Source organism: Thunnus maccoyii, chromosome 9, assembly GCF_910596095.1.
Source record: "Thunnus maccoyii chromosome 9, fThuMac1.1, whole genome shotgun sequence".
Taxonomy (NCBI): domain Eukaryota; kingdom Metazoa; phylum Chordata; class Actinopteri; order Scombriformes; family Scombridae; genus Thunnus; species Thunnus maccoyii.
In genome coordinates, this window is record NC_056541.1 from 32,378,656 (window position 1) to 32,397,612 (window position 18,957).

General features: G+C 37.9%; 1 protein-coding gene across 1 annotated transcript; it reads right to left on the reverse strand.

The window, feature by feature from the left end:
• Positions 1 to 2,378: 2,378 nt before the first annotated feature.
• On the reverse strand, positions 2,379 to 16,850 carry arrdc1a (arrestin domain containing 1a). Its single transcript, XM_042422384.1, has 8 exons — positions 15,930 to 16,850; positions 9,000 to 9,110; positions 8,520 to 8,570; positions 5,727 to 5,881; positions 5,309 to 5,491; positions 4,998 to 5,174; positions 4,218 to 4,752; positions 2,379 to 3,337 (listed from the first exon to the last, which is right to left on the reverse strand). Exons 1-8 carry the CDS (start codon positions 16,045 to 16,047, stop codon positions 3,300 to 3,302), a joined length of 1,368 nt encoding a protein of 455 aa, XP_042278318.1. The 5' UTR covers positions 16,048 to 16,850; the 3' UTR covers positions 2,379 to 3,299.
• Positions 16,851 to 18,957: the final 2,107 nt, after the last annotated feature.

Below are 18,957 nucleotides of genomic sequence, written 5' to 3' on the forward strand. Positions count from 1 at the left end.
GGAAGTAAATATGAGTGAATTCTCTTGCCGGCCGCTGGTGACTCTTTGGAGAAAATCTTTTTTTCATGGAAAAGATGTTCAAATTCACAGACAAACGAAGACAATTAACAACATATTAAGCTAAAAATGCGTGACTGTAAATGTGACTCAGTGTTGCAATGCAATACATTTCACTCACTACTGTATATCTGAACAGGTTGTATATAATGTACAAAGCATATAAAATAACGTGTTGGGTTTTTTTTTACCATTTAATATTTATCTCATCACTCCTTGCGCTCCTCACTCCTTTGCTTGATTGGTATCCTGTTTACAGTTCACAGAAACGGTATCACATGTATATAGTCATTCGTTGTGTATATTTCTGAATATTGTTGTGTTGTTATTCTGTGTAAGTACATAGAGAGCCACTAAACCAGAGTCAAATGTGTAAACATACTTGGCCAATAAAGGAGATTCACTGTTTACTTGGTAGTGATTGTATACAATAGTCTATCCTAAATAAAACATTAAGGTTTTTTTTTAATAATTTCCCCAAACATTTTGATTAAAAAAATTAATCATAAATGTGGTTTTATATTTGCATTCATTTGGCAGTGTAGACCCCGTAATGTAAAAATTATATATATATATATATATATATATACACACACACACACACATACATTGTGTGTAAGTTACATTATATCATAGCACAAAGCAATATACCATTCTCTTCCCTGAAACTGGTGGACCCTTTTAGAATTTAGAGTGAATTTTTATTTACTGAACGCAAACGTTTAAATAGCCATCAAATAACACATTGTTAGTTAACTACTTTATGGATTCAACTGCAAACATTTTCCTGATAGAAATAGAAAGAAAATCCAGTAATTCAGGGACAAATAAAGAAAAGCAAACTAATAAAATATATACCAAAAAATGTGTGTGAGGGGACACTTTCTAAGGAATCGGGCACCTGTAATTTTCTTTTTACTTTAAATGTTGATATTTTAGAAGGAGACAATTTATCTTTCAATGTTTCTAACACAGAAGGAGATTTCTAACGTCTACAATTAAATAAAGTAAAGTGAATCAGACAGTTCAGTTGGTTGCAGTGCTGTGGTTTGATCAGTGAGTGGCATTATTTCACTGGACAGTCGAGGAAGCTTCATGATTCTCAGCTTTAGATACTGGCTCTGATAGACGCAGCTCTTTGTATTTTTAGTTTTCTTCAAATTTCTACTACGACAGACTATCCTTATAAGCGAATTTACAAAGTGGTAATCACATTTTAAAAAGCAGCAGTGTCTGCTTTTTGGACAACTTTTCAACATTTCATACATACAATATATTATTACACATACTGTAAATATCAGCCATCCATCAACAGAAGCACATAAACCATTTCTGTATCTAAAGTAACTTATTGCATACAATCAGTGGTGGAAGACGTATTTACATCATTTACTATTTTCAGCTGAATGTAAGGTAATCATTCTCCAACAATGGGTTAGGGTGATTGTTATACTCTTATATATGACATTATTAGATTGTTATTATTGATACATCAATGTGTAAAAAGCAATTTATTGTTGAAACTGGTTGAGGTGGAGTTAGTTTTAACTACTTTATCCACAGCAAGGTATTTTAGTCCAGTGGTTCCCAACCTAGGGGTCGGGCCCCTTCAAATAAGACAAGAGTACAAAAGAAGAAAAAACAAAAGAAAAAAGAAAAGTTCTACAACAATTTGTATTTATTTGTTTGGACCTTTGCTTGTTTGTGAAACATTGGATGTGATAGTAGGGAAATGTCTCACCTTTGTCACAAGTAGACACGGCTTTTTTGTGAGGGGGGGGGACCACTAGTTTAATCTTAAACAATGTGTTGTATTTTATAAACTTATCATATATTTTCTTATGTTAAATCTTAATCTGAAAAGTAAATAACTGCATCTGTTAGATAAATATAGTACAATGTTTGCCTCTGAAATGTAGTGGAGTAGAAATACTCAAGTAAAGTTGAGTAAATGTATTTAGTTACTTTCCACCATTATTCCAACATGAAAGATCCCCTTGTGACATGTTTTAAGACATATAAAAATACTCAATTGTGACTAATAAGTTATTTTACCTCATTAAAATCCTTAAGATGACATCTACTTCCTCTCTCTCCAGAAACCAACCTGCAAGTATATTTCATTTGAAGAGTTTAACTTCTAGATACAAGATGTCTCCTCCTTCACTGTAAAGTCTGTTCTCAGTGTTTGTGCACTGGAGGCTTCAGGTTTTCACATCACACTTGTGTGAGTTGCGTACTGGACCACCACTGACTCCCAATTGTTATGATGTCACAAATCAGGCCTTTAACCAAGAGTCACGCTCGTAGTTTGACACAAGTTCCTTTAACTGATTTATTGGAATCCAGACAGCAGTTGGAAAACATTCAAAACAATAAATAAATACAATGTTGTCTTTCTGCACTGGACAACCTGGATCAAAACTATTTAATAAAAGGCTGATTAACATGATGTGAACTACACCAAATAAACTTCAAATCACTGTAAATGTTTCATTATTTTACATCTATTCAGCAGGTGAAGAAGAATATTCCGATACAATCGTTACGATGCAGAACAAGAAAGTCATTATAAAAATGCAAATACAAGAGATTCTTCTCCACAAACAATCTCGTCTAATATTCAAACTCAAAACGGACGATTTCACCTGTTTCCAATAATGGAAAAAAAAAAAAAAAAAAAAATCACAGTTTGATTTTTTATTTGAGTTTGGAAAAAAAAATCTGGATATGAAACTAAACAGGGACGAGATAAAACGTTCACACTTGACATCACAGATGCCATCTAAAGGACTCCTAAACAACCCACAACTAAAAACTTGACTCCTGTTACTGTACGTAAAAAAAACTCTGGTTATTGTCTTTCTCTTTCCTTTCATTCAAAGTGCTGACAGTATATCAAAAATGGATCTAAAAACGTTAGTGTTGATTGGCTGCGGCTGGCTCTCGGAGGACAGAATAACCCCGTTGAGTGATTAGTGAAGGTACTTGATCACTGGGCACAAGAGTTCCAGGTCAATTCACTCTCATTTCAATTAAAATGCTGATTCTCTGTCAAAATAAAATCATGTTTAGCTTCTGCTTGCAATCATTTTGTCCAAGTCCCTGACTAACTTTTTAAAATGGCAGAACTCTTTTAAAAACACATCGACGTGGTGCATGAACGGCAGTTTTAGTTCAACATTTTGTTTGATATCAGAGTGAACCGATCATCATCCTGATCGTGCGGTTCTTCATCCACTTCATGTGTTGCAGCTCTCATCATAGGAGGGAGGAGCCTCTGTAACACACACACACATTCACACAAGCTGGTTATTACTCAAACACTGTTAAATATCACACTTTCCACATACGATGCCAGGAACAGCACCCTATCAGCCTGGGGAGTGGCATTTATCACATTTCTACGTGTGAAAAATTTCACAAGTCTTATTACGGTTTCACTTCTATTTATGAAAAAAAGGAAACAAACCAAACTAGGTGACAGAAGTCATTCGAGACTTTTCAAGTCTGTCAATTCTCACATGCCTACATGAAGAGTGAAAAGGTGTTTGCTCGCTTGTAATATATAATCACAATTATGTAGTTGCTTCGCTTTTTTCCTAAGCCGAGTGGCCGCATCAGCATTCAAATGCGCTTCAGTATGAACGCCAGTAAGTGAAAACATCGCAGTTCATTTGGCCTGACGTCCTTGAACGCGGAAGAAAAACAGGCCGGTGATGATGAGTGAAGCTAGACAGGTCATGTGACCAAGGTTTTAGCTGCATCATGTTCCGTCGTCTGTGACTTTCTTCACATAAGAGATGTTAGGAGACTCATCTCTGAATCTGAAACCATGAGGCTGTTTTATTGTGAAAATGGGATCATGTGACCATCTATTCTACGGGGAGAAGTTGTGGTGACGTTGATTGTTCTTTTTCACATGAATGTATCTACAATACAAAGATGCATGCACGCATCAACGTTTCTTTCTTTTGTTAAGACATTTAAGTACGTGTTAACATCCATATCAACATTTATTATTAGATATATGCTGAAGAACACTATAATTTCATAATAATAATAGTTGTGCAACACCATTTTCTTAGTAAATCTTGTGATGAAACCAGTCCTAAAGTACAGCCCTCTTCAGTCTACATCAGTGAACGCAGCCTACTGACCTTGTGGATATGCAGAGGTGCCGTAGTCTGGAGGCAGGATGAGCGGGGTCGGCATCGGGCTGGCGTTGTTCACAGGAGGGTACGGTGCTGTGGCCTGTGTGGAGCCGCTGAACGGAGCTCCGCTGGGTTCTGTGCCGGGCTGCTGGTTCTGGGGGAAGAAGAGGCCGGGAGCGTAGCTGAAGGCGTTTGGTGACACGAGCTGAGATTGGCGCTTATTGGGGATCCCGTCGCTCATCGGCATCCCGCCCTCGGCTCCCTGGTGGTACTCGGCTGGAGGAGCGCTGGGGGAATAATGGGAGGACATTCTGGAGCGGGGGGCTGGACGGGGAGCGGGTTTTGGGGCGGGGCGAGGGGGTAAGGTGGGGGTGGTGGCAGAGGTGGAGGTGTCAGGGATGGGGGCGGGGGTCGGTGTGTCTTCAGCAGGGGCGGAGGAAGGAGGAGCTGCTTTCTTTGAAGGGTGAAGTTTTTTGTCCAGTGAGATGTTCCCGATGTGGATGGGTAACGTCAACATGACGTCTGGAAACTTTAGACTGACCTGGTTAATCACGAGAAACACAATGTTAGCTGGGAAATATACCATATGTATACCCATAATCTAACCTTTCAATTGCTTTTTATATTCAGAATCCAAATCTCATGATATAATTATTACTTAATTATATCTGTTTTTAATGGAATTTCTAGAAAGCTCTCTTTCTAATAAACAAACAAAACCCCTAAACATACATAACCACATTAATAAATCACTTGTTGGTGTGGAAAAAGCTGAGTATTTCTTACTTTAACATAATATTCGATCTTTATAAGTTCACATCCAGCGAGGGAGGACTGAGGAAGAGGAGGAACGATGATCTGCTCCTTCCACTCCACCTCCTTGCCGGCCTTCACCGTACCGCCCTCCACCTCCGCTATCGTCCTCAAATCATGGACGGGCTTTTTCATCTCGTAGGTCACTCTCTGAAAACACGCGAGGACAAAGAGATTCACAAACTCAGTACATAGTGACTGTGGAGTAAGATTCAGGAAAAGCAACTTCAACAGATCAAGGACGGTGTAGTTAATGCGAGATTAGATGAAATTGTTGTGTTTACCTGCATCAGACTGGCCGTTATGTTGCCTGTGTTCTTGCCGGACTGGTTGTGGATGTTGGCTGTCACCTGGATGATCTGGCTTGGTGTGTAACCTCTCATGTCGGTCTGAGCCTTCAGCACCACGGTGCCTGTTTTCACCAGCATGTAGGTGAACTGCTGGGTCACAGCAGAGGAACAGGTTCCCTGCATGGAGACGGGCAGAGTTAGAACATCATGACACTGATAGCATGTGTCGTTACAGTTAGTCCACATTGATATCTTCACTATTAGTGCACTATTACACTTATAATTCATGAGCTCTTTCAAACAGCATCTTATCCATCATGTCAGACCAAAATTGCACAATTTTTTCTCAATATCAGCCTTATGCAATATGTATTTCACAACAGCCAAGGCTTCATATCTCATCTTATCTCACCCATATGTCTGGCACTTGGTTGAGGTTGAGGAGGCTTAGCAGGAAGAAAGCTTTCTCTATGTTGTAGTCTTTGGCGAACCGCGGTGTGTCGATAAAAGCCCGCACTCTGTACACGATCTTACCATAGTTGCCTTCAAAAGATGTTGGAGCGGAGGCTGTAGGGAAGATGTCAGATATATTTTAGTTTTATCACCAAAAATGAACACAGACTACTAGATTTTTATGTTATAGCAGAGTTTGAGTGTAAAATTTCTGTCACTGCTCAATACGATGTTTGATAACTGTCATACAACATATATAATATATAAAAGATGACAAAAACGTATAAAGTGACCGAATAATGTTTCTGACTTTTCACATAAACATGAAAATAAAGACTCTAGACAGCGTCCTGATACACCTGCAGGTGCTCTGGTGGTGAAAGCGCACACACACACACACCCACCCACCCACACCCACACACACACACACACACACACACGTTTCAAATGACAGATTTAGATTCACAACAGTAAAAAGACCGGTTGAGTTGGTTTGGAGTTTCTGTTGTGTCATTGTAACAGAGGAAGCTTCACCTGGAGAACTAAACTCCAGATAAGTGACCAACAAAGACTAAACATGAGGGCTGGCTGTGTGTTCTCGTGTGTGAGAGTGCACGGCAGCTACGTGCAGACAGGAGGAGGAGAGGGATTTTTATCATTACCAAACCATCATTTTTTTTTTTTGTTTTTTTTTTGGGTGATCTTTTTTTCAAAGCGATTATTAGAGATGCAGAAGATGGTATTTCATGATCAAACGTCTCAGTATCTCGCTACGCTCCTTTCTCAAGAGTCCGTCAAAAATCTGCTGACGTCATCAGGGAGTGCTCTCGTGAATTGCAGAGTAATGAGTAAGAGGAACAAACAGACAGCTGTGGACATCGTTTCCGTAGCGGTGCCAGATGGAAATCTTGAGGAGAACTGGTGGCGTAAGAGAGACATCGCTCCATTTCACAGAATCATTCTTATCCCTGTTCTGTACCTCTAAAATATTAAAGATCAGATCTGTGAATGAGTTAGCAAGCGCTGCCGTCATCCACCCTAAAATGAGTGCTTTGCATGTCAGCAGAAGCTACAATTAGAAGCAGAAGTGAGTTTTAAAGTGGAGGGACAAAATAACAAAGGCCTCATAATGCAATAAAATCATGTAGAACATCAGCATGAACTGTGAGCTTAAAGGATAATTCCAGTTTATTTTTGTAGTTTTAGCCTTCGTTTTTATTGGTCATAATAATACATGATTTACCGAGTTAATTGTTGAGATATTGGAACATATCAACACTCTGTTCTTCTGAATCTGAAAGTCAGACAGGTCTAGAAACATGAGCGGTCACATGATCACACAGGTTGCAAACAAGCCAACAGTTTATCCAGATTAAATAAACCACTTTATTGGAGGTCACATTGAAAGTGAGCTGAAATGTCTCTAATAATCCCTCACTGTACAGAAAACTGTGTCAACACAGCTACAGTAAATACAGAAGGTCAAAGTCGAAACAGGAAGTGGGTGTATAAACTGTGATGGATGTTTACATCAGACACTTCTGGGGATAATTTTACTGTTTATCTTCATTTTCTCTTCCTAGTAAGTTTTTCTAGCCTGAGGGTTTATTTATTGGACTTGGAATTTGAGTGGTTTTGTTTTTATTTTATCCTACATTTTATATAAGCTTTCAGTGTTCGAATGCTCTGTTATATACTGTGTAAGCACTGTTTTGAAAAGTGCTTCGTGTGGTCGCTTCCTGAGCCGTCTGACTCACTGTGTTCCCAGATCTCAGCTGTTCACTGAGTACAAACGGGTTATTAGAGGTTATTACAGAAAGGGATGACGGTCAAAACTACAAACATAAAAGCTGAACTCCAATGAACCAGAATAAAAAATGACCATAAAGCTGAATCCTGATCTGCAGGGCTGCTGTTCAACAACTCTGTAAGCTCAACCGCCGTATAGACTATGCATGAGACAACAGAATAAATGATATTAATGAGGCACAGTAGCCTTCTTCTCTGAGACTAATTATATTTTTACAGTGTCGTATTTTAAAAATGAATGTATTATCCTCAAATTCAGAGTATTACTTTTGTACTACTTCAAATTTGAAGTTGGGCTGCAAATGTTATATCTCCCCTCTGTACTACATACTCAGAGCAGTGGTGGAACAACAACATTCAACCAAGTAGTTTTACTTTACTTGAGTATTTCCATTTAATGCCACCGTATAATTGTACTGAACTACATTTCAGAAGGAAACACTATATTGTTTATTTGTTTCACAGCTATAGTTACTAGATTAAGCTACACAGTATACATCATATAAAAAACACCTTAACAGTTTGTAAATGCTTGAAACAACAAAATGCTCCTTACACATTAATGCAACTGTAACAACAATGTAATACAATAAAAAATGTGTTTTATATTTTGCACACTGGCTGTTTTGAGTACACTTAATTTTGTCTTGTTTCCAATGTGAACACAAATTACTGCATATTCAAAAACCTGGTGACAATAGTCTGCAGTATGTAGTATGAATATGGGACGTGGCTAAATACATACTTATGCACATACGCACCCGTGAAGGATGGGACGGGGTAAGAGTCCCATCCTCACAGCTGCTGAACCATAACAGAATCAGGGTGAATATCAACGTGTCCGGACACGTCTGTCAGGCTGTGAATACCAGCGCAAAACACACACAAATGTAGGAAAGAATGTGCAGTGACAAGTGTTCATCCCATCACTCCGCGCTCCTACCTGGAATGAGAAACTTGAAGGGAAACGTGTGTTCTCCTTGTTTCAGGGTTCCTGTGCAGGACACAGAGAGCACAGATAATCATCCGTCAGTGGAAACAGTAACAATCACTCTGCTGTTCCCTTAGAGACGGACATGCCTCAGGGCTCCCTGCAGTATCCTCAGTGGAAAACAGGAACAAACTTACTCACTAAGAGTTTTCACCCTTCAATTATTTAGAGCAGACTAGTTTTACTGTCCACTATTTCAAGATTAAACAATGTCTTTGTAGTTGCAAAATTTGTGTAGATCTTGGAGAGTGCAGTTATTCTTTTCATCTTCTGTATTTTGGCATTTCCTGTTGTAAACCAGCAGACTAAGGAAGCTCATTAAATCATAAGGAAGTATATGCAAGACCAGTTGAGCTCAGCTCTGTTTGAAATGTCCTGGTGTGGTAAACTGCACCTACGGTATCTGATATCAGAATTCATCAGGCTACGTACCTTTGTCTGCGATAGAGACGGTGGTGTTGAAGTACTGTTCCTCCAACGTCCATGCTGTGTCGTTTACTTTACTGGTAATGCCGCAGAAACCGTTGCAGTTCACCTTGATGGCTGCAGATGAGAACACAAAGACAGCGCGTTAGAGTTTTACCCACAGAAGCAGGATGAAACATTTCTCATTTCTCTGCATATGTGTAAAAAGTTGTGTAAAGCCTTTTGTAGCTCTGGAGGAAGCTTTGTGAAATCTGATAAATTGCCTCCTGTGTTGCCAACTATTTACAATGGAATGTAATAAACCTGGCCCGAAAAGTTGTTAGATGTCGCTAGATGACATCATGCACTAATTTGCACAAATGTCATGGCATAATGAATTATGAATACAAGATTTTAAATAAATGAGAGCAAAAAATTTAAGTCATGCTAAAAAACTTAACTGACTCTAACTCGCTTTATCACTAACTATTATTACTTTTCAATCTGCTATTGTCTCATCAATATGCATCTAAATCTACCTCTAATATTAAAAAACACACAAATAACGCACTTTGTTAGAGTGATATAAGATGGGTTAAGTTAACGTTGAGTCTCGTAGAGCTAACAATCGCGATAGCGAATGTCAACAATTCATTTGTTGAGCCATAATTTAGCTGTCTAGCAAGAACCTTGATAGGCTATAACATTATTTCTTGCACGTCACTCACCAGGGCCGGCCATACAGTCACTACTAGTAACATTACTGAAGCTGCCTCTGACTCTGTTAATCCATACATGAACTGCTGAGGTGTACAGCTGTCAGAGTTGAATAGTTACTTATATTGCTATTGTACATATTCAGCCATAGTAATTATTAGTGATGAATGACAGCTTCCCTGCTATCACATGTTGTTAATATATAACATTTCAACTGTGGTGGAACAAATACTCAGATCCTTTACTTAAGTATAAATACAACAATGCGAGTGAAAGTCCTCCATTTAAAATTCTACTTCAGTAAAAGTACAGAAGTATTACCAGCTAAATTTACTTTAAGTATTAAAGTAAAAGTACTCGTAGAACTGCAGGAAATCGGGCTGTGACTGATATATGAAATACATTTAATAAAGTGCATTATTAATACTAATGAGTCAGTTCTTATGCAGCATTTTATTGCTGTAGCTGCTGGAGGTGGAGCTAGTTTGAGCTAGTTTGAGATCAGTCTGAGGGGTGTTGAGATTACAGGTTGGGTACGAAAGAAAGAAAAACATTCTGCTATATAAATTTGAATTTGGGTTCATTTTTCATTTTTCAGAACTTTTCTTTAATCTTTGCATTTTTGTGAAATACTGGAGAGTTTAAGCTCAACATAACATAAAATGTACTTAAGTAAATGTACTTAATGACTTTCCACCACCGCGTTTAAATAACTGAAACCAACGACAGGCCTTCCAAAGCTGTTTTGCTGTAACAAATGAAGCATATTTGTGCATTAAAATGAAGTGATTGTGTTCATGTCTAGCAGCTACGGTTTTAGAGGAAACAGTACAACACATTTCACACACAAAGGTAATTCAAAGTGCTTTATATAAAACAGTTCAACTGTTGATTGGACATGAAACTGTCGCAGTTAAAATCATCTGTTCAAACTATATGAAAATGTGCTGGAAAGAAATGATGCTTCACTGAAAACGGAGTCAGAGAAGAGACTGTGTTACAACCTTTGGAGATGAATATTGTGGTATTCATTTTTTACTCTTCACTGAGCTTCAAACTGTGCCGCTAACGGAGGGTTGAAGCTTTAAGACAGAACTCACTGCATAAATCCAGCCATTTAAATCAATTTCCCTTTTACATCTTGGATAAATGTTTTTGTCCTGACTGCGGGAGGAGAACGTTACATCGTGTTCATGACTCAAAACGTTTTAGCCTTTTAAAGATCACCGAAATGTTCACTTATTTTCCAATTGGTCAACTATGTATTTCAATATCTTTCATTTTTGTCTCATTTGTAATGAGTGCTTTGGTTTATAATCAAATAGCAGATGTGTTTGTTCTTTTTTATGTTATCCATAGTAGCGATACAAGTCAGACAGAAAATGTTAATATTTAAGGACCAATAATGATGATGATTGTCATGGCCAGATTAACTAGCTCAGGGGACCAAGGTGAAATATGTGCTGCATGGCCACTTTTGACCCCCAGTTAAAGGTCTGTCGGCTCTAAGATCAGAAAACACAGCAGCACCCACCTTAAGGCCCTTGTCATGACAGACATGCTGGTGGAGCTGCAACAATTAGTCGATTAATCGATTAGTCGATCGACAGAAAATGAATGGCCGACTATTTTAGTATCCAATTTTATTTTTCAGGAATAAAAAGTCAAAATTCTGTGGTTCCAGACTCTCAAATGAATATAACACAGACTTATATTTTCTGGTGTATTTTAGCCTTCGCTGATAGTAAACTGAATATCTCTGAGTTGTGGATTGTTGGTCTGGATCAACTCGGGCTTTGAGAAACAATGATTGATGTTTTTCACCCTTTTCTGACATTTTATAGACAAAACAACTGATCTATTAATGGATAAAATAATTAATAAGGAAATAATTGTTAGTTTGCAGTCCTAAGTGGTATATTCCCAAAGAAATTTTCAATTAAATCAACAGAAGTTTGACACTTCACCAAGTCTGGAGTCTTTGGGGTCTCTGGAGTCAAGCTGATAATCCTTACTTTACTTTTTTTTTGACCTCCCCAGCAGTGAAATTCACATTCAAATATGGATTAAAATTATTCACTTTAACTCCTCCTTTCTCATTTTCTTTCTTCTTATTTATTGAAAAAATGTGTATAACCACAACTAAAACTAAAAATTGAAGTCTCCATTTTCTCTTTTCACCTTCATGGGTATTTCCATCATGTTTTGGGATCTTGAATTTCATTTATGGTTCTTTTATTTCCATTAGGATTATGAGTTTGTCAATGTTCAACACATAAATCAAGGTACGGTTCTGCCATGATTTAACAAATGAACATCTTAACGACAGACACTAATGTCGGCAGTTGCTTGATGATTGGGGTAGAAATTAATCCGCTTTAACAGAGTCATCTTTAGAATTAAAAAAGATTTGGGAAAGAGATTGGAAATAATCTAATAGGGAATATAGATGAGCTTCATCTTTTAGGGCTGAGGCTACCAACAGGCTATGTTTTGTGTCAAAACACACAGTTCAAGACCACAAGTACGTGGACAGCTGAACAAAGTGTGAGAACAGTCCACCTTAATGTTACACCCATATATGATTGTTAAATATTACTTTTATCATTAAAACCAGGAGCATTATTAATCTGCTGCTATGACAGTAATATCAACAGCTGCTGAGTTCACTTTTGACGCAAGGTACATTTCCTTAATTTCCACTTTCCATAAAAACATATTAGCTACTAAATAATTTCTACAAATTAGAAACAGACGTAGAAACTCCAAGATGCTAAAGAGCCGTCTGCACCTGCAGACTGACAGCTGATCCAGCTGTTCCACCGTCATCAGACACTGAAGTCGCTTCTGATGACGCCTGAAAAGACGGATCTCATTTCTCTAAAAATGCGTTTCCTCGCCTCCTTCTCTTACTTGCGTTTCCCACGCATGACATTTAAGACACAGCTGACACAGAGTTGGAAGGAAGCACACTAATGTCTAAAGTAGAATTGTTGCAACAATTAGTTGACTAATCTATTAGTCCTGTTTTGATATTTGACTACTTATTAAAAGCAAAAAAGCCAAAGTTTTCCCTGCTTCCAGCTTCTAAATTGTAGGGATTCTGGTGCTTTTCTTCATTTCATGTGATAGTAAACTGAGTATCTTTGGGTTTTGGTCCATTGGTTCCCTTGTCCAAATACATTTAGCCTCTATTGTACACCTCTGACACAGTCCTGAAGTAACCTATTATATTATTTGATTTTTAATAGAAGATCAATATTTACACATATGCGTCTCTTATCTCAGGGCCCAGCCTACAACTCATAATCCATCAGTGATTCAACCGTTTGTTTCCAGGGAGGCGACGCCGTGAAGCTGACAGTCTGACCAGCTTTACCTGAAGAGGAATGTAAACAGACTGGAGGCCCCACAAGCATTCAAACAGAAACTCCCTGACACACAAAAGCAGCTCTCAGCAAGTCCAGAGACACAGACAGAGAGAGAGAGACAGAGAGAGAGACAGAGAGAGAGAGAGAGAGACAGACAGACAGACAGAGAGAGAGAGAGAGAGAGCACCTGATCTCAAGGAGAAAGTGTCACTTCATAATTAGGGCAAAAACTGTACTAACTGTCTAAAGCCTGTGAGAAACATGCTTTTAGGTTGTAACATGTTAAAAAAAAAATCATAGGAAAGCGGTTCCTTCCACGGTAAGCTGGGATTTTATAGTGATTTTGCACACATCATCAGTGATGTAACCTGAGGTCATCTGGTGTTTCGGGTCTTTCAGCAACAGACACCCTCACCCAGGCGTGATGATAAAGCAAAGAAAATACTTAGAAAATAGTTCAGAGATGAGTTTTCCTGACGCTGGTTTGCATTCAAATACCTTCTCTATGATTCAGCACTTTGTCACAATAGCAGCAATTTGTTTCTTTTGCAGTCTAAGATCACAATAGCTTCACAAAGCTAGTTGTCAGGTTTGACCTCCTGTAGTTTTTCCATTGGTATCATTCAGTTAAGTGCTGCAACCAACTATTATTCCAATCTGACCAATTATTTTCATTATTGATTCATCTGTCCCAGTCTTTTTCAATTAACCAATTCTGCCTATAAAGTTTGGAAACTGAGGAAAAAGTATTCAAATAGCTGTTTTGTCTGATCAACAGTGCATTACTGATGATACTGAAGTGAAGTATGAAATATGGAGGATGAATCATGCCAAAAGGATTTTAATCTTATGAACAACTGAATACCCAACTGGGAAATTTAACTACCTCTGGATACTTCAAAAGTCTGGAAAGGGAAAAGCACATTCCCTCCTTAAAAACAAACAAACAGAATTTATGACACACATTACGTGCCCTACTTTATCGTGAAGTTTATTGTTAGTGTATGTGTCATGGATCACACTTGCGTAAGTTGCATACGGAACCACAGTTGGCTCCAAACCAGATGTGATGTCACAAACCATGCTTTTTGTAAAACGCCTTCAACTGAGAGTTCAGATGAGCTCAGAGAAACTTTTCCCCCTTCAGCACATGAATATGAAAAAACAAACTCACCGCATCATTCTGCATAGTGACGCTCAAATATCCAAACTCAAAACAAGTTTTTCACTGTAGGGGGGGCTTTCATTTGAAATACCACTAAATTTACAGCATCTTTCACTTTGAAAACCAACTATATTCATTAATTCAGTTCAAATTCACCTCTTTGAAATTTCCAGAAGGCTATGCCGTTTCAAGTTTGTAAGAGTTACAAATTCAGATGGAAAATAGTGTCAAGTTGCTCAAATTCATCAAACTCATTTTGGAATCTAAATGTTCAAGCCAAGTACAAAAATCAAGTTGCTCAAATTGGATTGTTGAAATTCAGACACCGACGATTCAACGTGAAGCTGCAACATCCAGTTGAGACTGTAGCAGAGCACAGAGGAAGTTGTATTACTGTAAATTTGTGATATCGGCCTTTACAAATACAACTGTCTTGACTAAACGAGGAAGCAAATGGAAAACCTGAGATTTTTGTTTGTTTGTAAAATTTAAGTTGTTACAGCCTTTCGTTGCTTCTGTAGCAAGAAGCCAGAAAGAGAAGGTTTGCTGCTTCCACAATGATCTTAATAATTGATTAATTTTCATTTGAACAACTAACCAATTAATTGTTTCAGCATTACATTCAACTTAGATCTTAATGTGAATTTCTGTCAATAGATGAGCTAATAAAAAGAAATCCATTTGTCCCACCAACAACTCGTCCTGAAGAAGAAGGTAAACACCTGTCAGACATCTGATACAAGATCTCAAACACATTTGACACTAAACCGTCTCACAAGAATGGACACACTGCAGACTTCAGAAGGCAAACTAACAGACTCCTTTGGTAATTAGCCCCAGTTTGTGTGTCTCATGTATTAGCGTTACATTCGAGTCACAGAGCTAAGCATCCATTTCTCTTAAAGATAAATACCAGCCGTTGTTTGAAAACCCAGAAGGTAGAATAACAACACTTACTGCTGACCTTTCTAACCATTTGGATAAAACATATTCAGTCCACTGCAAGATAAAACCTATTTTTACCCTTCTTCCCAACTTACAAGCATGTTTGCTATCCAGGTAACCATAGCTACCATCTTTGTTTGGATTAGGAAACAGTTGCCATTTAGGAGAAGGCTTTAAAGTATTTTTTTTTTAATCTTGCAGTGGACCGCATAATTTGTTACCCAAATGGTTGGAAAAGTCTTTAAGGATTCAGAAAATACCTTTAGAACAGCAGTGTTATTCTACCATCGTTGTTTTTCAAACATCCTTTATCTTTTAGAGAATTATTATTATAGTTTTGCGACTCATGTAATGCTAATACATGAGAGGCATGGGCTGGGGCTAGCAGTTCATGTTACAAGTCACAGAAAGGAATATATATCCCTCTAGGTTATTTATATAACCCAGAGAGATTATATAATACAACCAACCAAAATTCCCATTACCTGCCAGACTTTTTTTAACTCAAGAATTTACTTGAGTTGTGTTGTAGAGAGGCTGTGTAGGAAATTATTTACAATTCACTTGAAAAAACCCGCCAGTACGTTTTACAGCCTTTAAAACCACAGACCTTCAACATCAAATTCATTTTACAACAGGCTAAAGTGATAATAAACCTGAATTATAGCTTGTTTGATCTTTGCTAAATCCTTCACTTCCTTGTTAGGCGACGGCGACGTTTTTTCCCACCAGGTGAGCTGAATATGAACAGACTCTTACCTTTACACTGCAGCTGCTGGCCCAGTTTGACGGTCACGGTTCCGGTGATAGACTCTCCTGGACTGTACACAACTTTATTTTTGTCAAACGCGATCTCAAACTCCTGAATTTTCCCCATGTTTGTCCCGATCCACGGTGAGTCTGCAGCTCACCTGTGCACACCTTCTTCTTTTTTTCTTCTTCTTCTTCTGCTTTAACTGTTTAATGGCTGTTGGCAAACAGCTTTTAGGTGCATTACCGCCCTCTTCTGGATTGGAGTGTGGCTCAGAACGGTTACTACATTATTACAGTAAATTCAATTCTCTATTAAGTCCTCTGTTAAAATAGCCTTGCAGCCTGTCCTGCAGCATGCTTCTTCATGATATTTAGTGTAGTGTTCAGACCAGATATAATGTCCTCCTCCTTTCTATTTCTATTGCTTCCTCTCATTTCCTCTACTTTTCTTTGAATGCTGTTGTAGTATCAGCTCTTATTTCCTCTGTTCCACTCTTCCTGTCATTCCTTTTTCATTTCTGACTTTTACTTTTCTTGATTATACCTTTAACCTCAGCCTTGCTATATTTTCATGACCATATTTATTTCTCTTTTTCTTGTTGGTCCTTTTGTATATTTATCTCCCAGCTCATTTCCATCTGCACCAATATGTGCAGGAATCCACATGAATTCAATTTCTATTCCTGCCCTCTTAATTCTGGATATTATTTGAGCTATGTTAAGTAGTATATCTTGCCTTGTATCTGGCTGCATGTATTTAATACTTGTTAGTGCACTACTGGAGTCAGAACCAATCGAAACTTTGATTGGTTTGACTTCCTCTATTGAGTATAGCAATAGTTCCCCTTTATACTGTATATATACTGCCAGATTATCACTAACCTTTTTATTTGACATTACATTTAATTCTGGTTTGATGAATGCTATCCATACTCTATTGTCTAATGTTTTACATGTATCTTTATGTATTTTAACATATTCTGAATAATCTTATGAATAATAAGAAAATAATTCTAACATAATCTGAATAAAACCAACAGATTCTTAACATTATAGACACATATTTAATAGAACTCCTGAGGTCATATGAAGTGCCTTCTTATATGTCTCCTTATTATTTTAGAGCTATAGCCTATTTATTCATATAATTAGTCATTTTAACTTAAATATTTATATATAATATTTAATATAATATTTTTTGTCTTTCATTATTTCTTATTCTTTACTTTCATTTATAAATACTTATTATCAGCATTCCAGGTGTAATATGTATATTATTTTTTGAATAAAGTTTTGTAAATAAATAAATAAATAAATAAATAAAAAGAGAAGGATTTTACATGTTTTATAAATGCTCTTAAATGTCATAAAAACAAAAAGAGTATATGAGCAACTTATTATTAAGTCTTTTGGACACAGGATGGCCAATGTTTTTTTCCCTTCATTATTCAATGAGTATATGTGGGTTAGCAGCGTAGGCTCAGTGCTAGCCTTTCTTTGAGAAGCTTGCATGTCTTTTAACTGCTTGTCGATGTGAGTAGTTGTCTGTCTTATAGACTGGTGACCTGTCCAGGATGTACTCTGCCTCTTGCCCACTGTGAACTGGGATAGGCAACAGCACCCGCACAACCGTACACCCACATATTCTGCTTACAGTGACCCAAGTCATAAGTGGAGTGTTGGTGACCAAGGTAGCCCCAACAAGAGTGTGAAGAAAAGGATTACGGATCCAGATCCAGTCCGGACATGACTTGTATCATTCGTACCAGTTTCAGTCCTGATCCGTTAATGAAGCAACTTAATGAAGCCTAGTCTAGCCTTGCTTATGCCACCCAATGGTGGACACTATGTTCTTAGGAGTGAACAGTGGTCCTGGAAATAAATTTGCTTTACATAAATTTTAATGCTCTATGATTTCCCAATTTAGCATGATCTAATTTTTGGTTTGTAGACAAACAGCAACAGCCATGGCTTGAAATTGAAGCCAATGTGGAAATCCCTTTAAGTGCAATGCCACTGATGGCTAAAAGATCCCTGGCTCCAATAGACTCCTATTCTAAAAGCATAAACTTCTCTTTTGAAATACTAAGTCAATATTTTTTTTCAATAAGTCATTATGGTCTCATTCACTAAATTCAGGCTCTCTAATAAGTGTGCTGGTGGTCCTTTTGGAAATTATTGCTCTGTTACTATGATTTGAAGACCTATAGTAGCTTTGATGTCTGCCGTGTGGGCATTGATTGACAGCTGTCACAGTATTTTAGCAAATTTAATGTTACTTGATACAATACCTGCCGTGTTAGTTAGCTAATGTTAGCACAAGTCTGCGTTGCTCAGTGTTCCTGGTAAGTTAGCATTAGCTTTGGTCAGAAGTAGCAGGGCAGGTTTCCAGACTCCTTAAGTGGAAGGTCCTGGCTGCGAATGGAAAAGATGGCACTGACCGTAAGCAGCAACTCTGGGCTTCAAACCGGCTCCAGTGAAACCAATGGGTGATGTCACGCTTTGCTACATCCATATTTATATACAGTCTATGATTTTAAATAACAGAAACACAACTCCAAATGAATGCTAATGTTGCTCAGTGTCTGCTAGATGTGTAAATTGGCTTGTTTGTTAACACACTGGCCATACAGCTTGTTGCGCTGTCTCCAAGTGGCCAAAAATTCAGCTAATGCAGGTTTAAATTCAAATGTTGATTATCATCTGCAGTTTTAATTTCACTGAGCTGCTTCCAGCTATCTGTATATGAGCAGAGCACCAGCTTAGAGTTTTTGCCGTTTTATCTCCTGTGCCTTTGCACTCAGCACAGAGCTGTCATGGTTCATTTCTTTTTGTAGATTGTTGCATAAATGGCCACATGACACAATGGTGATCTGTGCAGCTGTTCATGTTTAAGTACCTCAGACAGTGTCCCAAACACTTCACCAACAAGGGCCTGTGCTAAGCAGGCTAGCCAAAACAGCATGAGTACAAAAACTAGCTGCTCATAGATGTAACGATTGTTGCTGGTGTTAAAAACTGTTTCGTTCGGGTT